Source organism: Protopterus annectens, chromosome 8.part0 (genome assembly GCF_019279795.1).
Source record: "Protopterus annectens isolate FY-2018-M chromosome 8.part0, PAN1.0, whole genome shotgun sequence".
Classification (NCBI taxonomy): Eukaryota; Metazoa; Chordata; order Ceratodontiformes; family Protopteridae; genus Protopterus; species Protopterus annectens.
The window spans coordinates 812,771,128-812,798,445 of NC_056741.1; the positions used below are offsets into that span (position 1 = coordinate 812,771,128).

At 45.4% G+C, this 27,318-nt stretch overlaps 1 protein-coding gene across 1 annotated transcript in view; it reads left to right on the plus strand.

The window, feature by feature from the left end:
- USP11 (ubiquitin specific peptidase 11) overlaps positions 1 to 27,318 on the plus strand; it is a 3,313,221-nt gene that overhangs the window by 1,121,332 nt on the left and 2,164,571 nt on the right. The window contains exon 11 of the mRNA XM_044080280.1: positions 14,922 to 15,095. Coding sequence (XP_043936215.1) covers positions 14,922 to 15,095 — 174 coding nt within the window. The remainder of the gene's footprint in view (positions 1 to 14,921; positions 15,096 to 27,318) is intronic.

Genomic DNA, 27,318 nt, shown 5'->3' on the forward strand with positions numbered 1-27,318 from the left:
GGACATACTGATCTCCGTCCTGCCTTGTCTTCAAAAGGAATTCCTTTGGTGGTCCAAGGCATGTACTTCAAACAAAGGAAAACCCTTCTGTCTGCCTCATGCCACTCAGATACTAACCACGGATGCCTCAGATTATGCATGGGGAGCCCATTTTCGGGGCAACTGCCTGCAGGGACTTTGGACAAAGGATCAGGAGCACCTGCATATCAATTTAAAGGAAATGTTAGCCGTTCAGAAAGCTCTTTTGGCTTTCAGGAATCTTCTAGAACCAGGACAACTACTGATGCGAACAGACAGCACCACAGTTATGTGGTACATAAGCAAGGGGGATCTCATTCCTACCCCCTTTGCAGACTAGCCATGGATCTGTGGAACACAGCTCTAGCTTGCAATCTGGACCTTCAAGCTCAGTTTCTACCAGGGAAGCAAAACTTCCTGGCAGACAGTCTGAGCAGAAACCTTTCGGACCCACACGAGTGGATGCTGGACACCGAAATATTCAAGATGATAACAACAGTCTGGGGATGTCCTCACATAGACCTCTTTGCATCCCACCTCAATCATCAACTACAGATTTTTTGCACCAGGACTTTCCACAAACTAGCTTGGAAAGTGGATGCACTATCATTCAGTTGGAGAAACCTCTCGGGATATGCCTTTCTGCCTTTTCCTCCTCTTCCACGGGTATTATTAAAGATCAAACAGGACAAGCCCAAGATGATAATCTTGCTGGCCCCAAATTGGCCTCGACAGTTTTGGTACCCAACTCTGAAAAACCTTTGTTTGGAGCCCCCTTGGGTTTTACCACAGACTCCGAACCTTCTGTCCCAACACCAGGGTCAGGCTCTACACTCCCATGTCTGAACTCTCAGCCTGGTTGCCTAGTTAATCCAGGGTCTTTGATTCATTCTCTCCTACCCAAGCAGGTTATGGATGTCATTTTAGAAGTCAGACATCCTAGCACTAGAAAATCTGATGCAGGAAAATGGAAAAGATTTTGTTCCTGGATGCAGGCTCAGGATTCTGATCCTCTTCTTCCTAACATTCCTTTGATTTTACTTTACCTGACCGACCTCTTACATAAGGGTCTCTTTCTCTTCCATTAAGATACATGCCTCTGCTATTTCTGCTCATTATAATACAGACCCTCCAATCTTTTCCCACCAGCTCATGAGACAGTTTCTCAGAGGAGCTAAGAACTTAAGGCCCCCTAGATCTCCTCCCATTCCTGCTTGGGATCTCAACTATGTTTTGGAAAAGCTCACCTTACCTCCTTTTGAGCTTGCTGCCACTTCTGACATCAAGTTTTTATCTTGGAGAACAGCCATCCTGTTAGCTCTGACCTCTGCCAGGAGAGTTTCAGAGTTGCAAGCTCTTATGGCTGTGGAACCTTATATTATTTTTCATCAAGACAGGGTGTCTTTAAGGACTAATCCTACTTTCATGCCTAAGGTGGTTTCTAAAGTGGCTTTAAATCAAACTATTCACTTGCCAACTTTTTTCCCCACTCCTCAAAATAAAGGGGAAAGGATCTTACATTCCTTGGATGTACACAGACAACTACGTTTTTACTTGGGCAGAACCAAGGACATCAGGAAATCAGAGCAATTGTTTGTTTCTTATGCTTCAAGTTCCCAAGGTAAAGCCATTTAAAAACAGACCATTTCTAAATGGATTGCTCATGGAATCAGATTTTGTTACTCACACTATGGAAAGCAAATCCCAGGGAGTGTACGGACTCATTCCACCAGAGCTGCTGCCACTTCAGCTGCCTTCCTCAGGGGAGTTCCTACCAAAGACATTTTGGAAGCTGCAACTTGGAGTTCAGTGCATACTTTTTCAAAGCACTACAATCTACCTCTCTACTCTAAGTCTAGGGCAGGCTTTGCTTCTGCAGTCTTGCAGGGCCTTTTAGCCGCCCCTTCTACTTTATGACCACCTCCCTTTCATTCTGCTTTGGGATTCTACCCTACAGTCATGACTGCAACAGTGAAACACGATGAACATAGTACAGTTGTGTACACTTACCATAAATGTAGATGTTCGAGTGTCTTCACTGTTGCAGTCTGGGTTTCCCTCCCTCCTGAGCCCTCTTATTTTTACTTTTGTGTGGTTCCTTTAATTCACCATTCTTCTGAGGTGTATTTGCAAAGGGTATGGGACCTTACTCATTTTGGGACTCCTGACATCTGGGGCAAGAAAAACTGGAGAACATGGCGTCGGCTGTCGGCTTTGTACTCCTGGCGCTCTGACGTCAGGGAGCATGGCTGAACAGCCGACGCCGGACCCAGACTTTGGGATTCTGGCCGACCGAGGACTGCCTGCCGGCAGGGGAGAACCCTACAGTCATGACTGCAACAGTGAAGACACTCGAACATCTACATTTATGGTAAGTGTACACAACTGTACTGTCTCTCCAAACACCATTATATTGGGTGACTTCAACTACCCAAACATAGACTGGGAGCACTACTCAAGCCCCAACACCCTCGCCCAACAGTTCCTAGAATTTATAAACTCAAATGCTATGTAACAACTGGTCACCACTCCCATAAGAATGGAAAACATATTGGACCTGATTATCACCAACATGGGGACTCTGTTCCATACCAGAGGTATACACCTCATTGGTAAGATCTGGCCATAAATTAATCTCACTGGACATCCATATCCCGTCCCCACCCCCAGCCAAGGAAATCACGGTGATGAACTTCTCAAAAGCAAACTTCACACTTCTCAAAACCAAGGTGGAATCCTTCAAAGCCCCTGGGCCAGTGGAAAATACTGCCCAAACGGCAGAATCTTTTACAAACGCATTCTATGGACACCTACAGGCATGCATGGATCGTGCTATCCCAAATAAAACCAAGCCTCACTCCTCCAAAGACAGGAGACCTTTCTGGTGGACCCTAGCCATAAATAAGCTATACAACAGAAGGAGGAAGCTACTACATGATAGAGCAAAATCCCAAAAAGGGAAGGCATCTCTGATCAGTGCTAGCAAGAAACGATCCCTCATAAAATCACCTAAGGCCAGCTTCGAAAGAAAAATTGCACAAGACGCTAAAGATTATCACAAGGCCTTCTTTAGTTATGTCAGGAACCTGGGTGGCAACTCACAGATATGCTCTGAGTTAGTGCAGTATGACAAAAAATACACTGAACCCACAGACATTGCCAACGTCCTGGCAGACCGGTTCAGTGCAAACTTCTCCCCCCTTCACCCCCAAAAGAGCAAATGTCTATCCCAACAGAGTGTAGCCTCCCTGACATCACAGATGCACAGGTGAGAGCTGCCCTCTCCAAAGCAAAAAACACAGCATCAGTGGGACCGGACGGTGTCCCGGGCTGCGTCTTACACAAGCTCCAAGAACTGAACCCTCACATAAAGTCACTGTTCAATCTCAGCCTTGCTACAGGATATGTACCCAAGGAATGGCGTACAGCAACAGTGGTGCCACAACGGACCCCGGAAACTATCACCCTATAAGCCTGACTAGCCTGGTCTGCAAAGCTGTGGAGCGTATCATCATGGAACTCCTAAACAAAGACATTGGGAACCTCCAAACACTGGATCCTACCTAATTCTGCTTTGTTAAGGGCAGATCTTGCCTCTTGAACCTGGTCGACTTCTTTGAAACAGTCACCAAGGCCATAGATGAAGGGAAGGTAGTCCACACAGCCTACCTGGACCTCGTAAAAGCCTTCGACACAGTACCCCACTCGGGCATCATAAATAAGCTCACCAGCTTAAATATCAACCCCTATGTCACAAGATGGGTTGCAAACTGGCTCAGGGATAGAACCCACATGGTCAGAATTGCAGGTGCCATGTCAGACTCTAAACCAGTTACAAGTGGCGTCCCACAAGGCTCAGTCCTGGGACCTCTCTTGTTCAGTATATATTTCTCTGAGGTACAGGCTAACACGGGAGGACTATGGCTGACCAAGTTTGCAGATGACTTCAAACTGGGAGCCATAATCGACTCACCGACTGACACAAGCATCCTCCAAAAGGGTCTCACAGAGACGGATAACTGGTGCCAGAGCCATGGCCTAAAGCTAAATGCCAAAAAGTGTATAGTCATCCCCTTTGGGAAAAACGAAGTGCCCACAAATTACCACATAGGTGGTAATCCATTAAGTACGGAAGACGTAATTAGGGATTTGGGGACCCAAGTAGATAGCAATCTCTCCTTTGACAATCACGTTGCCATAGTGGTTAGAAAGACCTTCTATATAGCCCACCTTATCACGAAAGGGTTCACATCTAGATCAAGAGAGGTCATTGTGCCCCTCTACTCATCACTCATCAGACCCATAATTGAATACAATGCCCCATTTGGGATGTGCCTTACCCGACACCTGCAGCAACTGGTAAGACCCCAAAAGTACCTCGCCAAGAGGATCAAGGGACTCAAACAGATGCCCTATGCAGTTAGGCTAAAGAAACTCCATCTCTACTCGGTTGCTTACCGCCTACTCAGAGGCGATCTGTACCTGACGTGTAAAGCAATGTCCAACCCAGAATTAATGGACATGCTCCACCTCAGGAAATCCAAATCCCTTAGAGCTACATGCTCCAGGGACTTAAACCTTAGCACAGAAATAAATAGGACATGCTGGAGGGACAGATTCATATCCCAGAGACTCCCCTCTCTCTGGAACAAAATCCCAGTCCATGTTAGGCAGAGCCCCTCAATGACCCTCTTCAAGAGAAATCTTGACGAGTGAATGGGAGGTTATAGGTTTACCCCTGGGATCCCTTCTGTGTCCCTAGTAGACAGAGGGCACAGTAAACTAACCTTAAAAGAGTTATCTTCTGTGAACTACTATACAGAGGCACAGTCAACTAATCTAAAAGGGTGGCGAAAGCCAAACGCACTCTGGCTAGGCTTATAAATGCCCTAGGGCAGATAGCCTAGTATCAACCTGTGAACCTAAGAAGGCTTGGCTTGTGACTTTAGACCTAAAAGAGGCATACCTGCATGTCCCAATCAGACAATCATGCAGAAGATACCTCAGATTTATAGCTGGCTCAATGCACTACCAATTCTCTGCACTGCCCTTTGGCTCATCTACTGCGCCCAGGGTCTTCACAAAATGCCTGGCACTAGTAATTGCATTCTTCAGACAAAGAGGAATACAAATATATCCTTACTTGGATGACTGCCTTATTCAAGCAGAGAACAAGGACATTCTACTACAGCATCTGGCGTTTGTAAAATCATTACTAACAGGTCTAGGGTACACAGTAAACGAAAAGAAATCAAAACTCGTTCCCTCTCAAGCGATAATATTCCTGGGTGCAAGCTTAAATACAACTGCCCAGATGGCTTATCTCATGCCAAACAAAGACAACTGACTACTTATTTCAAAATGTTGGCAACAAAGACCCAGTTATCTGCAAGAAAAATTCTGCAGGCTTTGGGCTTCATGGCATCCTGCATTCTGCTAATTCCATATGCAAGACTGCATATGAGAAAACTTCATTGGTATCTAAAAAGTGTTTGGACTCAACATTGCCACAGCCTGGAAACAATTACCCTCATTCCCTGTCTGCAACAGGACTTTCAATGGTGGGCGAAGGCCTGTCACCACAACACGGGACAGCCATTCACCTTACCCACAGCCAGGCAGACATTAACAACAGATGCATCAGATTATGCCTGGTGGGCCCATATGGCAGGAAGATGTATTCAGGGCACATGGTCCACAAGTCAAATGCCTCTACATTTCAACCAAAAAGAGATGCTAGCTGTTAAAAATGCCCTGACAGCCTTCAAGGATCTACTTCATCCAGGGCAACTACTGATAAAGATGGACAATACTACAGTCTTGTGGTACATAATCAGGGAGGCACACATTCCTACCCCCTCTGCAGACTAGACATGAACTTGTGGGACACAGCACTGACTTACCAAGTACATCTGCAAGCACAATTCCTGCCAGGAAAGATAAATACTCTGGCAGACGAACTAAGCAGAAACCTAATGGATCCCCATGAGTGGACATTGGATCCACAAGTCTTCAGCATAAGGAACTGGGGATGTCCGGACATAGACCTATTTGCCTCCCCTCACAACTGCCAACTACAGAGATTCTGCACAAGGACGTATCACAAGCAAGCATGGAAAGTGGATGCTCTATCTTTCAGCTGGAAAAACCTAGCAGTATATGCCTCTCCTCCCCAAGGTACTCCTCAAGGTCAGACAAGAGAAGACAAAAATGATACTGAATGCCCCAAACTGGCCCCGCCAGCACTGGTACCCAATCCTAAAGAGTTTGTCTCAATGCCCAGCTTGGACATTACCTCAAATTCCTCACTTATTGACCTCAAATTCCTCACTTATTGACCCAACAAGACAGTCAGATACTGCACAGCCAAGTCAGGACCTTAAACCTGGCAGCATGGCGGACAATGTAGCCATTCAAGACACACCTCTCTCTAAAACGGTGATATATGTCATTTTGGTGGCCAGGAGGCCTAGCACCAGAAAATCTTATGCAGAAAAATTAAAGAGATTCTGTGCTTGGATCCACGCACAAGGTATTGTCACCATAGTTCCAAATATTTCTCAGATTTTGCAATACTTAACTGAGATGCTGGATAAAGGTCTTTCCTTTTCATCAATTAAAATTCATGCCTCTGCCATTTCAGCTCATTGCAATACAGAACCACCTATTTTTTCTCATCCATTACTAAGGCAGTACCTCAGAGGGGCCAAAAACATAATACCTCCAAGGAGAGCACCAATACCTGCATGGGACCTCAACTGTGTCTTGGAAAAGTTCACACTGCCTCCGTTTGAGCCAGCCTCTGCAGCTAATATAAAATTCTTATCCTGGAAAACAGCTCTGCTCCTAGCGATAACCTCTGCTAGACGAGTCTCAGAGTTACAGGCACTCATGGCTGTGGAACCCTTTATCATTTTCAATCCTGACAGGGTTTCTCTGAGGACAAACCCTACATTTATGCCTAAGGTAATGTCCAGTGTGGCCCTTAACCAAACAATTCATTTGCCTACCTTTTATCCAAACCCACAGAATAAAGATGAGAGACTTCTGCATTCTTTGGACATTCACAGGCAGCTATGCTTCTACTTGGACAGAACCAAAGCTTTCAGAAAGTCTGAACAGCTTCTAGTGGCATATGCTGCAGGATCACAAGGAAAGCCTATCTCAAAGCAGACTATTTCAAAGTGGATAGGCCACTGCATTAGTTTCTGCTGTTCACAGCGTGGCAAATCAGTGCATAAGGGCATTAGGCCACATTCAACCAGAGCAGCAGCCACTTCAGCAGCCTTCCTCAGAGGAGTACCAAGCAAAGACATCTTAGAGGCTGCAACTTGGAGTTAGTGCACACTTTTACAAAGCACCATCACTTACCTTTCTACTCTAAATCCAGGGCAGGCTTTGCCACTGCAGTTCTTCAGGGCTTCATAGCCTCTCCTAATCCTATATAGCACCAGCCTCCCAACCTTAGCTGTGGGATTCAACTCAATTGTAATGACTGCAACAGTGAAACACGATGAACATAGTACAGTTGTGTACCTACCATAAATGTAGATGTTCGAGTGTATTCACTGTTGCATTCCAGGTTACCCTCCCACCATCCCCCTTTTCCTTTGCTGGGACTTATCTGTACTTCTCTATTCTACACAACCTATGGGGTGTGTTTGCTTGTAGATGAAGGAAAAGTTGTTTTTTGTGTATGCATGCTTATTGGCATAATTTAGCCTACCATTTTAGGAGCAGCTGACATCTGGGGCAAGAAAAACTGAAGAAAATGGCGTCTGCTGCATCTTTTATACCCCTGGCGCACTGATGTCAGGGAGGAGGCAACAGCAACCGATGCCAGACCTAGACTTTGGAACTCAGGCTGAATGCGGGTAGCCTGCCAGCAGGATAACCCAATTATAATGACTGCAACAGTGAATACACTCGAACATCTATATTTATGGTAGGTACACAACTGTACTTTTTTCCTTTACTATCTGGAGTGATTGAGTGAGTGTTAGCATCCCCTGTCCCTTTATTTAAGGATTGTATGGCCCAATTAAGTTACAGGGCCATAGTAGCCCATTTAAAATAGAGGACCTTCTTTTCTGTGTGCTGTTTTCTTCCTACTTTTAAAATTTATATAATTATACTAATATCTCTATTGTTGTTGTTGTTGTAGTTTCCCTTTTTCCTTTTCATTAAAAATCAAAATGTCAAAGTATAAGGATAGAGAACACAAAGAACACTGCCCTTCTGGCTTTAAAAAGTGTGATAAGTGTTCTCAGAAAATGTCGTTGACCCGACAGTCCCACCAGTTGTTTGTATTGCCTTGGAGAGCCTCATTTGCAAGAATCCCTGTACCTTTTGTCATGCGTTCAGCACCAGGGTTCTTAATGAATGCAAAAGGAAACTTATTGATAGAGATCTGATGAGAAGTTCCTTCCAAGAACAGCTTGGAACAAGGTCAGATGGTCTCTAAAAATGAAAGGAAATCTCCCGTCAGCTCCTGCTTCGGAACTGACAAAAAAGTCAAAAGCAACAGAGTCGAACAGTTCTGGCTCCGATTCTGCTTCTTCGGTCGCTGTGCCATCTGTTTCTTTGGCTCTTAGACAGTCATCTTTGTCGAGACATTCACCAGTCTTGGAACCAGTTTCACCAACATTAAGATCTCCTATTTTGGAAAGGAGATCTCCATCTAGCTCCACTCGTTCCTCCAGGACACTATCTGATGAGGATGTAGAGCAGGTGGTGAAGAAGCTGCTCTGTAACCTGGCGCTAGCAAAAATTTTAGCTACTCTGATCCCAAAGGTTTCGGATCCGTCCCATCCTCAGTCTACTGTTCCTCCTCCAACTGCCTCGCTTTGTCTAATGTTTCGGATCATATTGTGCTGGAATCCTCTGTTCCGAGAACTCTCCCTGCTTCCTCGAAACCATTAACTCTAACTTCATCGGCTCATTCTAGAGCCGAGGAGTCTGGGAGCAGATGCTCTCTAGTCGACTCCGGAAGGGATAGTCACCCTGGTTTTTCTTCCGATCTGACCCTCCCTTTTGGTGCTTCGGCTTGCATGAGCTCTGGTCCCACGTTCGCTTTGAAGCCCATTCCTCTGGTTTGGAGTCTACTTTCCGCTTCATCGGAGTGGAGGTCTTCTTCGGAGCATGGTGCTGAGGCTTTCGAGGTGATGGAGCTTTGTCAAGAACTAAAGCCTCCATTGGACCTGACATCCCTCCAGCAGCCGATAGCAGCCTCTTCTCCCCCGCCTGTCCCTAAGCGTAGGGAACCAGAGTCCCAAGGAGCTCCCATAGGAGGTGTCCTTTCTTCTGAAACCTGTCCAGATTATCCCACTGGAGAGGTCCCCAGGAATAGAGTTTGCAAGAGGAAGCATATTGACTCACCCAAGTCTGTCACTTCTGACACCGATTTGGATGGGTGAGAAGGGTCGCCAAAATCCCCCTCTGAGGATGTCTCCTTTGCAGACAACCTACAGATCCTTAGACACAGAGGGGTGATTGGAAGACCTCTAACCCTACTGAGGATGAATCTGTGTATCTTGAGGCTTTTGGTTCCCGACCTTCCACCTCCTGGGTGACACTGCCATATGACCAATTTTTAGGGGTCTTATCTCGGAAAGCTTGGACCTCTCCAGACACAGTGGAGCCTGTCCCGAGGAGGTCAAATAAATTTATTACTGCTCCAGAAGACACAACCTTTCTAACCAAGGGGAGTACCTGTGGATGCTATGGTGGTAGCAGCAGCCACAAAGGAGTAGTTATCTGAGACATCCTCAAATATCTGTCCTCCTAATAGAGTCCAGGACGATGGATAGGTATGGAAAAGCGTATCTTTTCCTCAGCGGCTTCTACCTTACGATCGTTGGACTACCTGTCCCATTTTACAAGGCATCTCCTAAAAGAGTTGGGAGATGCCCTTCAGGATACAGTACCTTCGGGATCCGCTGACAAGGTATTTTTGCAGCTCTCTACCCTTTGTTCTATTGTTAACTCCTCTATGAAGCTGATTTCTTACGCAGCTGATGGAGCGAGCAGAGGGTAGCAGCATCAGGAATATCTCTTAGGAGATGCTCCTGGATGCGTCTGTGCAATTTTATGGAATCCTTAGTTTCCCTTTACCAACGTCCCCTTTGATGGGTGTAACTCTTTTTGGACCTCAGGTAAAAGAGACTTTGACCAGGTGCGAACAGGAAGGGAAAACCTTATCTGCTGTGGGAGTCCGTTTTTCCCTTCCTTCCAGACCCTATCCCAAGGGTCACACAGGAAGGAAAATGTGGTTCCGTAAATCCCCAAAAAAGTTTCCCTCAAGCACATGGTCAACCCTCTCCAAGAGGCAGAGGGGGAAGTTGTAATGGAAGGCACCGCTCTCGCGGCAGAGGGGGTCCACAGCACCAGGGGGATGGAGATACTTTCTCTAATCGGCCCTTTCATCGCCCCTGAAGGGTTGCCAGACTGTTTGTCTCTGGAGGCAGTTGGGGGTCGTGTCTCACTGTACCCAACCGCCTGGCTACAAATTTCTCAAGATCTATGGATACAAAATGTAATTTTCAGAGGTTACCTCATTCCTTTTCTTTCCGATCCCCCTACAAATTGGTGTTTACCAGATGTACCACCCAATGAGGTAGACCATGCAACATTAGAGATTATCTCGTTGCTTCACAAAAGGAGTCATTCAAGAAGTCCCCACAGAGCAAATAGGATCTGGAACTTGCGATTCTTTTTAGTTCCAAAAAAGACCGGGGACTGGAGATCTGTTCTAGATCTCAGCAAGCTGAGCAAGTCTGTAAAAAAAAAATCGAAGTTCCGAATGATCGCTCTGCAGTCAATTTTTCCTTTTATCGGAAAAGATAATTGGATGTGCTCCATAGATCTTCAGGACACGTGCTACCATATCAAAATGGACAAGCGTTCCAGAAGTCACCTACGCTTTTGGCTGGGAGCCAGTCATTTTCAATTTCGAACACTGCCCTTTGGCCTCACTACAGTCCCCAGAGTGTTCACCAAATATATGGCGGTGGTCACGGCTCACCTGAGACGTCAAGGAATCCGGGTGTTTCCGTACTTGGACGACTGGCTCCTCACTGCTACCACCAAGCACCAGCTAATCCGAGACCGGGATGAGACTCTATCCGTGTGCGCCACATTGGGGATTACCAATCCAAGACACACCGAAAGATTCCACAAAAATACTCCAAAGATCTTGAACGCCAATTTATTTTAAAATAAAATGCATTTTCACCGCTACAAACAAGAAGCAGCTTCCTCAGAACAACATCACTGAAAGGCGCCAAAAAGCATTTTAAATATGTACAGGAAGTTCTTTAAACGACATCATTTCCTGTCTTGGCGCTCCTATTATGGAACAGACAAATAAGTATTATACATTAAATGCAATAAAATAAGAAATATATATGCAAGAAAAGCATTTAAAATATATTAAATTCATTTGTTATTATTATATACTTTAACCTTATAGTCAATAAATTCATGAAGATACCTAATTACTACTTATACCTTTAAAAAATGTATTTATTATACAAAATTAAAAAATTAAAAACAATGAAAACATCCAAACATTTATCTACACTATATGTCTGCATGACAATTAATTCACAGGGATAAAAAATTTTAAATTTTTAATATATTTTTTATATATATCTTTTTATGTCAGAGGGAAATCCTATCAATTAGTATATTATATATTATAATATATTCATATTTTTTCACCTCAAACATCAGGCCTATCTCATAACTTTTTAATCTAAGAACTACTGAGATATTACAGTTCTCATTTAAACCAGGGGAATTTATTTATTATTTTTTTTTATTTATTTATTTTACATTTGTTAACCGGGATAGTCCGACTGGATATATGTCCATTTTCAGCGGAGGCCCGGGGAGAAAAGCTCCAAGAGTAGTACATATAAAACATAAAAAAAAAAATTAATTAATAAATTATTTATTATTATTTATTATTATTTATTATTTATTATTATTATTTATTATTTATAATAAATTAATAATTAATTAATTTTAATTAATTAATTAAAAGCATCCAATTTAATTTGCCATTCCAATTCACGTAGCTCTAACATAAGAGAAAGGGGGCCACCTCTCACACTAGGAAGCATTTGGTCAACACCCATAAAGACAAACTTGTGGTCAGGGTAATTAGAAATATGCTTAGCAAGGGCATTGTCAACCTTGCTATTTCTAATGGCATATATATGCTGGTAGACACGTTCTCGTAACTTTTTAGACCAGGGGAATCCTTTTCTATAAAAGGGAAAAGATACTATATCCATCAGAAAATTAATTGTGAGAGCAAATCTGTTGTTTATGTGGCTTTTTGCCAATGCTGTCCAGCATTTTATGTTGGTAAGACCGACCGAAAGTCACGAGAACGTGTCTTTAGATCTGACCTGCTCAAGGCCATAGCCAGCATCAAGGTGCAAGGTACCATCAGAGCTGACCCCTCGACAGTGCGTCTTCAGATCCAAGGGCTCCAAAACCGGAGGCAGATCAGAGAAGGAGATGTAGGGATGAAAACAAATTGCATGCCCCCGGCTCCGGAGGGAGAGGAGGCAGACAAGACTCCCAGCTGGATCTGGGTGTAGGTAAACTTCTGCATCATCCTGTGCATCTCTGCTTTGGAAAGACTGCAGGAAGAATGAGATGAGGCCACCGACACCGGCCTGGAGTGGCGGTGAGGGGAAGCCTGCACTGACGACCGGGTCTGAAGCTCCTCCAGCTCTGAGGAAAAATGAAGGGAATGGAGCTGGGGGACTTGGACCTCGGGGCTGACCTAATTTGGGAGGAGGGCCTACCACACTCGAGTGATAGGGGATCGCTTCTTGGGCTTATCCCTGTGCTTAGAAGGCTTATCTCCGTCCCCGGGCATCTTGGCAGGAGGTTGAGTCCCAGAGGCCAGGGTGGAGACAGAAGAGGCCTGTGCCTCTGTGGAATGAGAGGAAAGAAGCCCTTTTAAGATTCTTATTTCTCCCGTCCGTCAGTGCCTGGGGATTAAAACCGGCGCAGATGGAACCGGAGGTTTCTAGGTGGGCTGCTCCCAAGCATACCACTCAGTGTGTGGCCATCGACTGGGGAGCGCTTATGGTCACACTCCATGCACTTTCGAAACCTGGGTTTTGGGGTCTCAGACATAGCAAAAGTATTGAGAAACCCAACAAAAAAACACACACACACACACACACACACACACACACACACACACACACACACACACACACACACACACTCAAAGAATAAGGGAAAGGGGAACTTTGTTTTAAAAAAAAAAAAAAGAAAGTAACATGCAGTAGGGGAGGGTAGGAAAATAGAAAAGGTAAACTTTTAGCAGAGAAAATTTTGAAAAAAAAAAAAAAGAAATGGTATAACTCTTACCTAAACAGAAGCTCAGAGCAACAGATCACGATGCAAGCATGAAGCATGTCAAACGAGATCTGAAGGGAGGAAGGAGACAGGGGCGTTGTGGGTAGGGGAGAAGCTTGGAGCTCAGATCAAGATGCTGGGTATGCGGCTGTCGGATCCGTGCCGGATCCAGGAACCCTCAGGTTGACGACCAAATGAAGACAACAACTTCAGATCCAGAGATTTCAAAAAAGCAGATCAATTGTTTGTATCATTTTCCAACGATAAATTGAGCAAAGCAGTAGCTCAAGTAACCTTAACTAGATGGCTTACTGATTGCATTCATTTTGTATACAAGAATAAGGGATTGACATTACCCAAACCCCCTAAGGCTCATTCTTACAGATCTGTAGCCGTATTAACTGCCTTTTGGTCGAGAGCTTCTATAGGTGACATTCTGCAGCTGCCACATGGTCCATTGCTCATACCTGTATAACTTATTACAAATTGGACATCTTGTCTAGGAATAGGGCAGCATTTTCGCTTCACTGCACTCTGGAATATCTTTCTTTTCCTTGAGGGCCACCCATGCTTTCTCTAGCTGGGGGACTCTGTCCCATCAGTTGAAGAATGGATGAAAAAGACTGCATCAGAATTAAGTTATGTGCTCACCATATCTTTGTGTTTGTTTTGTGTATTGTTATCATCCTCTCAGCCCCCTTCCTATTTTTTGAGCTCCTTTCATGCAAGCTCCTAGAATGTCCTGAGGGGTATTTTCTGTCAGCTCTGCTTCATGGGCTCCAGTCTTCTTCTTCTTCTTTAAGCTGTAACTAATATACAACTTAATATGCTGTTGGCTGGGTACCCTTTTGACATAAATTTATAGGATGACTAGAGGGCAAACTTGATATGAGGTAATTCAGGAGAAGAGGATTATGTGTAAGTGGAGAAGCTCGAGCTAGGGAGCCTAAGTCTGAAGTGGTAAAAGTCGGATCAGAGACCCATCAGTTGAGGAAGGACAAAAACAAACACAGATCCGTAGTTATGGTGAATACATAACTTTTATTTATTATTCATTTATCTCTAGTTCCTAGGTTATCCATGTATCATGTGCACTCCAAGGAAGATAGTTAAATGATAACTGCAGTTGTCTTTGTCTTCAGCATTCATGAGAGCTCCTTTCTTTCTGTCTGGTCTGAGTTAAGAAGTAAATATGTAAATGTAGCTATTGTGCGCAACCTTTCTACTCATGTCGCCTTTTGACTGTGCAAGTGTTTTTTTTTTTTTTTTGTTGAACATCTGAGCCTGTGATAGTTCAAGTTCATGGAGCTTCATAGCTGCCAACAGGCATAAGCATAATGCAGTTGCAGAGCAGAAAGTGGTAGAATAAAAGGAGATTAAGTGGTCTGTTGTGTGATGCACATTTTTGTGATATCAACATTAAGCTTTCCTTTTTAGGTAATCCTCCATTGCTACATAATGTTCATTAGGGGAAAGTGTCTGTAGTTTCATTACTTCTCCATTTTATTTGATTTTAGTGCTTGAGCAACACCCCACCGCTAACAGAGTACTTCCTGAGTAACTGCTATCTGAATGACCTCAACTTTGACAACCCTCTAGGCATGAAAGGTGAAATTGCAGAGGCATATGCTGATATCATCAAACAGGCCTGGTCAGGCAGGCACAGTACTATTGCACCACGGATTTTTAAGGTATGTAGGGTATGTCTAAATCACTTTGCTTCAGTGTACATATTTTTGATTTTAACATTGTAGCTTAGTACTTCAGTTGTATAATGACATTCTCCATGTCATTTTCTTATTTTGCATCTGATTTGACATTTCTCAAAATTCTTTGCAGCTTTTCTGTCTTGCTGCATTTCTTAGTCAAGATACAGATAAACTAGTCTGGTACAGACAGATAAAACTGTTACTGCACCCCATATGACTGTGGTTCGATTAACACAAATGTTGGAGTGACCAGACAGGAGGATCAGAGTGAGTGTCTAATGCCACCTCACCCATTTTGGGGGAGATAAGGTGCTTAGTCTTGACTGGATCTTACTCATGGTGGGGGGAACACATTTGCCTTCTGTAGGCAGCAGTTATTGAGTTTGCAAAGCTGAAATGTGTTTGCAGGAGGGTTAGGGCACACTCCCCTGTAGCAGTTTGCTGCTGCACCAGTGTCCTCTATCTCCTCACCAGTCCCAGATGTTGATCAAATTGATCCCAGGGGGCGGTTATGTAGGTCTGATAGATCTGGTGAGCAAGGAGAGGAGCTGGTGCCAGCTCCAGCTGAGGGGAGGTTGTAAATGAGCCATTAAAGTTATCTCTAATTTTTCATTGGCTTGCAGTTCATTTCCTCTGAGGACCTATGTATGTGATGCTAGGATGAGAGGGTGGGTTTAATGTAGTGCCTGTTAGACTGAAGTGGTGGATATACTTCTCTCGTTGGCTCTGTTAGCATCTCCTAAGTAGCTTCCTCTTTTTATTTTATTACTTATTGCTGCAGCTTAGCTTGAAGCTAGATGTTCTGGATATATTTGAGAGACTGATTCTTGAAGGAAGATGGTTCAGAATGTAATCTGAAGTAGTTTACTACATTTGGTCTTCAACCTGTGGGGTACCGGATCCAAGCTGGCAGTTTCACTTGCATCTGCTCCAAGCACCTCCCCTTACCCATAATACACCTCCACTACCTTCCAACCCCCAGATCTCGTTTCCCGCGGCTTGCCTGAAGCATCATGATCTCCTGAGCTCCGAGTGATTTTGCTTTTTAAGCAACTTTTTTTGCTAAAAATTTTAATTTCGGTGTTTATTGTAGGTTCCCTCTCCTCCTCCCCTCGCTGGTGCATTGTGTGTTAGAAAGTTTTCTAAATAGTTTACAGTTAATCTGTATTGCTTTCCCTCCCCCCTCAGTGTTCTTTGTGTCTTGAGTGTGTGGTGAGTGGTTTGTGATTAGGAAATAGGTTATTTTTCTTCGCCTTTTTCCTTCTTTAGTATGTTTTCTTGTTCAGTCATGGCTGACCCAAAGCATGTATTTAAAAGGTGCACTGCGTGTGGCCATAAATTGTCTCCTACAGATGGCCCCACTTTGTGTGTGATGTGCTTGGGTGTTGCCCACTTGAATACAGTGTAGTATCTGCGCGGGTTTTAACCCGCGCACTATTAAAGACAGGAAGGATAAGTTGGCCCTCAAAGGCCTTCTTTCCACTTCTGAGGCAGCTGCCTCGTCCACAGCTTCAGTCACAGTGGCTGCTGTGGTCACCTCTCCTTCCTCTCTTGCCCTTGCTTCTCCTCCCTCCCAGGCTGGGACTCAAACTCCCTCTTATAAGCCTGTGGAAGTGGAGCGGAAAAGGGGCAGAGAGAAGGAGAGAGAGCACAAGGACAAACACTCTTCTAAGCCAGAGAAACGCAAGAGGTCTCCGGACCTTCCTTCTACTCCCACCAAAGGTCAGGCTAGGATCAGTGACTCCTCTCAGTTCCAATCTCCGAGACTTTCCCCGGAGCTGGAGGAGATACGTCTTCCATCTAGGGGCCTAGGTTCCTCGACCCACCTGGTTGGAGTACGTGGCCTCGTCGAGATCCACACGGAGCTTATCAGAAGTTGACATGGATAAAATGAGGAGGTGGTTCATTCGTACTCAGATTCAGATGAGGGTCCTGCCAGCCTCTTCTCCCTCTGGAGGGTGGAGCTCGCTTCCCTTTTTCACACCAATTTCTCCTTCTCTGATCAGTCAACCAGTTTCGGAGTACTCTGATCCAAGGATGGCCTTAGTCAGGGGGTCGGCGCCGACGGTACCTGTTTCCTCAATGCCTACAACTGCTTGGAGCACGTTGGATCTGACCAGTTCGGATCTGAGTGGCTCTCTTAGCCAGAGTTTGGGTGTTGGATCAGAGGGAGCAGAGCTTTTTTCATCAGCTCTGGTGTCGGGCCAAGTTCCCTCCCTCAGAGCTCAGTCCACTTTGGGCCCAGCTCCGATTCTCACTTTGGATCCAGGGAGAGCGGCTTCCGTTTTGGTACCCCAGGAGGTTCGTTCTCCCTCTGGGTTCGACATGGTGGAAATGGGTTCTCTCCTCTGGAAAGAGACCCTTGACTATCCCCTCAGATTCCACCCCGACCCCCTCGGCTCTGTCTACACATCCCATCATTTTTCCAGAGGGACAGCCCGTGCTTGAGGAGCCCCAGACGTTTCACCTTGAGGATCAAATGGCCTGCGAATTTCCCCCGGAGACCCCCACTGGAGATGTGCCTCGCAAGCATACGTGTAAGAGGAGGCACTTGAACTCCCCCGAGCCCATCACCGAGGATACGGATTTGGATGATGGTGAAGGTTCCCCCTGGTCACCTCCCGCGGAGGTCCCCTTTGGAGACATCAAGGAAATCCTACGCCTACAGGGAGGTTAGTCCTCCCCCAAACCTTCTTCTGACGAGTCCGTGTTAGCGGAGGCTTTCGGCACGGGCCCATCTACTTCCTGGATGTCCCCTCCCACAGATCCCATGGTGGACCTGGTCACCTTGTGGGCCTGGAATGAGCCAGACACCATGGAACCAATCCCAAAACATCCTGATAAGATCCTTAGTCCACCATCAGATAGGCCAGCGTGGAACAAGGGCTCCCCCTTGGGCGCTACAGTGGTAGCAGCAGCCACAAAGAAGGAACTAGCCTGAGAGAGTTCCTCCTTTCATCCTCCTGACCGAGAGTCACTGATGATGGACAGCTTAGGGAAGTGGGTTTATGCTTCAGTGACCTTTTCCATTAGGGAGCTGAATTACCTGGTCCACATCACGAGACTCCAGCGTGACCTGGTCAAGGAGCTGGTGGAGTCTCCCCCTAAGTCCATTTTGCAGGAGGACAGGGACTCATTCTCCACAAGGATGGCCACTTTGAAAGCCGTCTCCAGCATGTCCATGTGACTCCTCTCACATGCCACTGAAGGAGCGGCTGGGTCTGGCGTGTCCATGAGGTACAATGCCTGGCTCAGACTGTCAGTTTTCTGAACCTTTCAAGGCGTCCATTGCCAGCGCCCCTTACGACGGCTCTACACTCCTTGGTAAGACCGTCAAAGAGATTTTAATCCAGAGTGAGAAAGATGGGAAGACACTGTCTGCCGTCGGAATTCACTTCTCAAATCCTCAAAGATCCTTTTCCTGAAATCAGAGAGGGCAAAAGATGATGTGGTTCCGGAAGTCACATTATTCCTGGGGCACTCGAGGCTCTTCTTCCCCCAGAGGCAGAAGGGGACAGAATGGATGCTGGCCCAGAGGCAGAGGGGGTTTGAGGAATTTTGGGTCTCTAGAACCTTTCTCGGACAGGCCCAGACAGCAACCCTGAGGGATTGCACGACTGCTGTACTCTGGAGACAGTCTGGGGATGATTGTCTGTGCACCTGGGGGCATGGAAGTCCGTAACATCAGACTCCTGGGTGCTTCAGATCATATCCAGAGGATACTCTATCCCCTTTGTGGTTCCTCCCAAACCTCCCAAACACCTCCTGGACATACCACCCACGCAAAGGGAGACAGCAGCACAGGACATTTCCAAGCTGCTAAAAAAGTGAGCCAACAAAACCGTCCCCCCAGATCAGTTTGGATCGGGCTTCTACTCCATGTCCTTTTTGGTGCCAAAGAAAATGGGGGACTTAAGGCCCATTCTGGACCTATCTACCATGAACCTGTCAGTTGCCAAAAAAAATTTCAGATGGTCGCACTACAGTCCATCGTGCTGTACCTGCAAGAGAGTGACTGGATGTGCTTGCTAGACCTCCAGGATATTTACTATCGCATAAAGATGCACAGAAGCTCCAGGAGGTTTCTCTGCTTCCAGGTAGGAGTCATTCATTACCAATTTCGAGCCCTACCCTTTGGTCTCACCGCAACCCCCAGGGTGTTCACCAAAGTGATGGCGGTCTTAGCGGCTCACCTGAGGCTTCAGGGGATTTTGGTCTACCTATACCTGGACAATTGACTCCTCACTGCTCCCACCAGGCGTTTACTTTCTCAAACCAGGGATTATTTTGTAAAGCTTGCCGTGCATTTGGGGATCACAATCAGTGCATCCAAATTGCTTCTAAATCTTGTCCAGGTGATAGACTACATTGGGGCAAGGATAGACACATTACAGTGCAAAATATTCCTGACTTTGGAGAGAGTACAAAACGTGAGGATGCATGTCTCTCTGATCTACCATTCTCATCTTCCATCGGCAGAATCAGTGTTGAGGGCCTTAGGTTCAATGGCGGCGACCATAATGCTTCTTCCGTGTGCCCGGTTACATATGAGAATTGTACAGTGGACTCTAGCTATACAATGGTCCCTGTTGGAACTTCCATTGTCGTATCCAATCCAACTCGGTCGAGTCTGTTGGTCGTCTTTTCTGAGGTGGATGTGTTCTCCCCCTGTCCAAGCCACAGTGACCACGGATGCCGACCAACTCGGGTGGGGGGGGGCATTGTTCGGGCAGGCCAGTCCAAAGTCTGTAGTCCCCTGTAGAGACCAGCTTGCACATAAACGTTCTAGAGATGAGTGCGGTCTTTTGGTGTTGCAGGCCCTTCATGCCTTTCTTCCTCTTGGAACCATTGCAATTCAGTCAGACAAACATGTCAGTAGTCTGGTATGTCAACAAACAGGAGGGACCAGATCTTCACCCCCTTTGTTGCGAGATCATGAGAGTGTGGGAATGGATGAACTCCACTGGTCGTTTTCTCATAGCAACGCACATTCCGGGATGGTCCCACATTCTAGCAGACGGGTTAAGTCAGACTATTCTGATGCCTTACGAGTGGTCTCTGAATTTTCCTAGAGCAGGGTCAGCCCTGCTGCGATCTCTTTGCATCTCCTTCCGACGCGAAGTGCAGTGAGTTTTTTGCTCTGAACCCCCTGCCGGGATGGTCCCCCCAGAGATGCTCTAGTCCATGCTTGGCCTCCCCAGTCTTCTGTATGCTTACCCTCCAGTACCTCGTATTCCGAGGTTTCTACAGAAAGCTCATCGACTGGGGAGCAAAGTGATCCTCATTGCCCCGTTTTGGCCCCGCCAGGTATGGTTTCTCTTCCTTTGGTCTCAACTTCTGGCTCCACCCTGGATCTTGGATCCCATTCATGACCTGATTTCACACCCATCGAGGGTTCCTCATCCGAACCTGGACAGTTTGAAGCTCACAGCTTGGCTGCTGCATTTCCCATGATCGCTAGGACTCCTGGATTATCCTCTTCAGTTAGGTCTATTCTGGTGGCTGCTTATAAGTCTTCAACCAGTAAGGTTTATCGCAGCAAATGGAAGCGTTGTTCCTTTTGGGCCTCTCAGAGGAGTTTAGACCCCTTCACGGCTCTTATTTCTGCCATTATTGATTTTTTAGCCAATATTTTTCAACAGGGAGCTAGTTCTTCTACTATCAAAATTCAATTGGCTGCCATTTCTCATTTTCATGTGGGTGAGAATTCTGCCTCACTAGCCTCCTCCAGACTGTGTAAAGCCTTTATCAAGGGGACTTTCTGTTACGCCCCCCCTGTCAAGGATCCTGTTCCTCCATGGGACCTTACTATGGTTCTTCAAGATGTGGTCGCTCTGCCATTTGGACCTGCTGCAACCACAGATCTAAAATTCTTATTTTGGAAAACAGCATTCCTGGTGGCTATCACTTCTGCTAAAAGGGTTTCAGAACTTCAGGCGTTGTCCATCAAAGTTCCATATATGATTTTCCACAAAGATAGGGTTTCCCTTTGGACCATTCCATCCTTTCTTCCTAAGGTGGCATCACAAGTTAATATTAATCAAACCATTAATTTACCTGTTTTCTTTCCTAACTTTGCTAACAAAACAAAACTCCACTTGTTGGATGTTCATAGACAGTTACGTTTTTATTTACACAGGACCAAAAACTTCCGTAAATCCGATCAGCTGTTCCTTTTATAAACCCTTTCTGGGTAAAACCTATCTCCAAGGTCACTATTGCTAGGTGGATTTCTTCATGTATCCTTCAGGTCTATAAGGACAAAGGAATGTCTCCTCCAGGTCAGGTGAAAGCTCATTTCACTAGGTCCATGGCAGCCTTTTGGTCAAGAGTCTCATTGGATGATATTTGTTCTGCAGCTACTTGGACCTCATCTCATACCTTTATTTCTCACTACAAATTGGATTTGACTTCTAGAAGGAGAGCATCCTTTGGTTCCGCGTTGCTCTGGAATATCCTTCCATGAAGGCCACCCAGGAGTTTAGTAGCTGGGGACTCTGTCCCACAGGTTGAAAACCAAATGAAGTAAACTACTTCAGATAAAGAAGTTATGTACTCACCATAACGTTCCATCTGAGTAGTTCTACTTCATTTGTCTTTAGCCATCCCTCCCTCCTTCCCCCTGACCTTATTATATGAACAGCCTGTTGGCAGCAGTTGTAGGTCATAGTGTTTTACAGGTTGGGTTATCAGTATGGTCAGCAAACTCGATCTGGGGGTTGGAAGGTAGTGGAGGTGTATTATGGGTATGGGGAGGAGTTTGGAGCAGATGCTAGTGAAACTGTTGGCTCGGATCCGATACGGATGCGGTATCCCACAGGTTGAAGGCAAAATGAAGCAGAGCTACTCAGATGGAACGTTATGGTGAGTACATAACTTTTTTTTTTCCTGCACTTGTTGTAGAATAGATTCATAGATTCATAGATTCATAGATTAGTACTAAGCTAACTGCCCTTGTGAGCCATTTTAAGCTTAGCCAATTATCCCTTTTGAGACTCAAACCCTGCACCTTGTGTTTGTAAGGCAAACACCTTAACCATTAGGTCACCCTCCCCACCCCTTATGCTCTCCTTCTAGAAGTCAAATCCAATGAATGAGTGGCTAAACCAGTTACTGTACTTTTAAACGTGTCCTTTGAAGTGCAAATTGCCATCTTCTGTAAAACAGCAGTCATTATCGCTCAGCACAAGGGTGGCATTAACCACAAACAGAGTAAAAATAGACCACCTCCCTTTAGTCTGCTGGCTAAGGTCTTAGAAGGAACATTGACTATGAGCACCTGATGGGTAACATAATGTCATCCTCTTGACATAGACCTTATTCTGGCTGAGTCACTGGCATAATCTTCTTATTAGATGTTACAAATGACATACTAACTAAAGTGAGAGGAATAACGACGTGCATTTTTCCTTTATCGCTAAGGATTTTTGACACACTACCACAATTGTGCTTAGTGCATAGTAAAGTGCACTGTGTGCTCAGACGAGCAATAGCCCTGTAAAGTACTTCCAGAGATGTACTGTGCTTCTGTGTTGCACAACAAGCCAGTTCTGCAAGGTTTAACACATCATTAACTACATCAGTGGTGATATTAATAAGATAACTGGTATTCCTTTCAAATGACGTATCACTCTAGGTATTTTGTTTGCCAGGTTATGATGGTTCAGTGGAGACTTTATTGGAACACAGAAGGTTAAGTGGAAATAATTTCTGAACCATGAGTCGTCATTTCTAATCTCAGTCACAGAAGAAATGTGTTTGACTTATCACAGACTGATTGATTGCTGTGGAGGATTCAGTCATAAAGTGTACAGGTAGCACTATTCTTATTCCAACTGTGTGAAAGACATTGTCTTGATTACAAGATGTCTTCTGTTGCTTGCAAGACAAAGTTCATCAGCACCTGAACACCAAACTGATATTCCTCAGCTGTAAAATATTGCTAAAAACTGTAACTCTTATTTAAACGATCAGTAGGAGATGCAGCTAAAGTTATCCCACTCTTTGCTGTGAACTTGGATAAGGGTATGACATACCAGGTTCTGACACAAGCCACTGTCTACATGACAAACAGATGTTCAGGATTCCTTTTTAATCTTGAAAGCATACCTTAACCTTAAACAAGTTGACCATAGTTCAGTTTAGTATCCATCTGTTTTCTATCCATTTCTGTACAAAATGTAAATCACCAGTTAGAATACAGAATAGCCCTTAATGTAAAATTAAATCTGCAGTTTTCTTTCAACGTTTTTTTTCACGTTGTTATACTCTTTGTAACCCTGAGGTGTGGGATTGTGTCACCACCTCCTGATGACTAAATATACTTGATCAAGAATTGCACTGTTTCATTGATAAAAATAATCTTTGCTTTTCTAGCAAAAGTAACCATTCCTTTTACTGTGAACTAATGCAATTTCCTGATATGTATGTTTGGTTACTGAGTGTTGTCGAGAAGGCATATACACCTAAAGAAACAGATGTCCTTCAAGGATGCATCTGCAGTCATAACATATGGGTTGTCCTGCCTCAGGCAGCCCTTCGGTCGGCCGGATTCCAAAGTCTGGGTCTGGCCTCGGCTGATGTCGCACTTTCCCCAACGTCAGAGCTACTGGGGTATAAAGGCATCAGCCGACGCCATTTTCCTCAGTCTTTCTTGCCGCGCGGTGCCCGAAGCAGAAGCTGTTCGCAAGTGCCGGTCGGTCAGATCCAGAGATTTCAGCTACCGAAGACTTCTAAAAAAGCTAAATACCCCGTTGGGGACTCTTTCTTGCCTCAGCCGATGTCAGACAAAGTAAATAATTGTTTAACTTGTGGGGAAACAAATACCTCATAAGGATTTCCATTCTTACTGCCTTCCTTGCTTACGCCCAGACCACGACGTATCAGCTTGTTTAGCCTGTGCCTCCTTCAACCGACGGACTCTTAGACGTCGGTCGGAGTTTGCAGAAGAGTTTTTTGGATCCGCTTTTGCATATAAAATGCCGTCTGAGACTCCGACTACACATTTAGCCAAAAAACGCAAGGAAAAGGACCGACACTCGCGGTCCGCGATTTCGGCTGAAACCACGGTTAGGCCTACCGCGAGTGTCTCGGTTTTGGCTGAAACAGAGTCCCTGGTTCTTACTTCTGCCGAAATCATACCTCCGACAACTGAGGCCAGAGAGGCCCCAGCTGCATCGGCTACAGAAATCCCTACAGAAGAAGCAAGCGCACAAGAATTGTCCGACACCATTCCATTGGACATTTCTACTCCTGCACGTGGGGCAGCTAGGCCCCCTGCTTCTATGTCTATTAAGGCCTTTTCCAGAGCTAAAGCAGCTAAAATTTCAAAAGCCTTACCTGCAAAAGCTACTTCTCAGAGACCTCCCTCAAGTTCTCAGATTCTTAGCCTTACTGAGGACCTTATATCCATGATTAGGGGTTCCCAACCTCACCCAGACAGGGCCTCCCACCCTCCTCCTGACAAAAGGCCTAGGACTGAACTCCCTGAGCCTCTCTCCTCAGACTACTCCTCAAATGGATCTGATTTATCAGACCATCAGGAAGGGCCATATTCTCCTTATGAGGATTCAGATGCAGAAGACTCTATTCCTTCTGCCTCTCCTCCTGAAGAATTTTCTTTTGGGGAAACTTTGCATTCAATGAGGGAACACTTTCAGTGGCAGGGTCAGGATTTCTCTGACTCTAGAAAAAGATTAAGAACCTTTTTACACTTACCACAGCATAGGCCTCTAGCCATACCACCTGTGCTAACTGTAGTTGATGATGCATATAATGATGTCAGTTCTGCCCCTGACTCTCTTCCCCCGGCCACTGCAAAACCTGACAGATATTACAGGGTCCCAGATTCTCACTTCCATTTGTATAAAGCCCATGCTGCAGACCCAGAAACTATATCTCAGGGCCCAAAAGGCGTTGCAGCTGCCACTGCCAAAAACCCCCTACCCTCTGAAAAGAGAGTCAAGAGCATTAGAGAGATAGGGAAAAAAGGTTTATACATCTGCTACTCTTTCTGCCAGGGCATTAAACTGTCAATTCCACATGATACAGTACCAGGAATATTTGTTAGATCAGCTGAATAAAAAGCTTTCTTCTACTGAACCTTTAGACCGAAAGTCCCTTCAGGATTTGGTACACAACTCTCAGCAGGTCAGTAATCATTTCTTAAAATGTGGCTATGATGCACTGGAGGCTTCATTTAGATCAGCTATGATTGGGGCAGTAAATCGAAGACATGCCTGGCTAAAAGAGCAACCCTTGCCAGACCATGTCAAGGCTAAACTCCTAGATGCTCCAATGGAGAAACAAAGTTTATTTGGCTCCCCTGCACAGGAGATTCTAAAGAAAGTGGAAGAAAAAGCAAAGTCTGTGCAAACAGTAAAGGATTTTCTGCAGGTTCAACCTCCGAGGTTCAGCAGAAACTGGCCTTCAGAGAATTGGTCCTTTCCAGACACCTCCAGAGCACAGAGGGGCAGGAATAGACGCCCAAGAGGCAGAGGTCAATCAAAGGGTGCCTACAGGGGTCGTCAGTGGCAGCCTGCCAACCAGAGGAGTAGTGCCACAGCTACAACTACAACCACTTCCACAGGACAGACACAATGACTTGACTCTGATTCCGCCTACCAGGGAACAACTGGAAGCACCCTTGGGCGGAAAGCTGTCTTTATTCTCGAAAAACTGGTATTGCATTACAAAAGACAAATGGACATTGCAAACCATAGACAAAGGATACAGGTTTCACTTCCACACTTTTCCAAGAAGGAGCGGAATGCCAAACCTTCCACCAAACCAGAAGCCAGAGGCTATAAGACAAATCCACAATTTACTTCAGATGAAAGCTATAGAAAGGGTACCATCTATGGAACAAGGCCAAGGAATTTTATTCCAGACTATTCCTTGTACCAAGAAAAGAAAACCAATGGAGGCCTATTCTTGACTTGTCCGCATTAAACACATATCTCATTGTGCCAAAATTCAAGATGCTGACCCTACAGCAACTTCTTCCCATGTTGGGCAAGGAGTCTTGGCTGGTGACTCTAGATCTCAAGGAGGCATACCTGCACATCCCTGTACGACCAGATTGCAGAAGACATCTCAGATTTCTTGCAGGATCAGAGCATTATCAATTCTCAGCATTGCCCTTTGGCTTATCTACTGCGCCCAGAGTATTCACGAAATGCCTGGCATCAGTAATTGCACATTGCAGGCTTCAGGGAATTCAAATCTATCCATACCTGGACGACTGCCTAATACAAGCGGACAACAAGACAAAACTAATAAAGGATTTGGCCTATGTCATGCACCTGTTACAGGCCTTGGGATACACAGTCAACATCCAGAAGTCAAGACTAGTGCCATCCCAAAGGATAACAATTTTAGGTGAGGATCTGGACACAATGACTCGGATGGCTTTTCTCACAGAAGAAAAACAAAAGCAACTACCAGTCTACTTCATGGCTTTGACAAGACAAACTCAGCTCACTGCAAGGAAAGTCCTGCAGGCCCTGGGTTACATGGCATCCTGCATAATCTTGATCCCGCATGCCAGGCTACATATGAGAAAATTACAATGGTACCTAAGGAATGTATGGTCTCAACACAGGCACAGTCTAGAAACCATGATACCAATCATTCCATGCCTGAAAAAGGAATTCCTGTGGTGGGCTCAGGCCTGCCAGTCCAACAGAGGAGTTGCCTTTCAACAAACCACAACCAAGGCAGACCATCACCACAGACGCCTCAGACCTAGGATGGAGAGCACACATGGAGGACAAGTGTATCCAAGGCCTATGGTCTCAGGACCAGCTGAACTTGCACATAAACCTAAAGGAGATGCTGGCAGTGAAACATGCAATCGAGACATTCAAATCATTCCTCCAGCAAGGACATCTGCTGATAAGGACAGACAACACCACAGTCATGTGGTACATAAACAAACAGGGAGGCACGCATTCCTACCCTCTATGCCGGATGGCAATGGATCTGTGGAACCTAGGCCTGAATCTCAACATCCAGCTGCAGGCCAAATTCGTACCTGGAAAAGAGAATTCACTAGCAGACAGCCTAAGCAGAACTACCACGGATGCTCACGAATGGATGCTGCATCCAGACATCTTCAAAATCATAACAAGCAAATGGGGAATGCCAGAGATAGACCTGTTCGCCTCCCCACTCAACCACCAACTGAAGAAATTCTGCTCAAGAG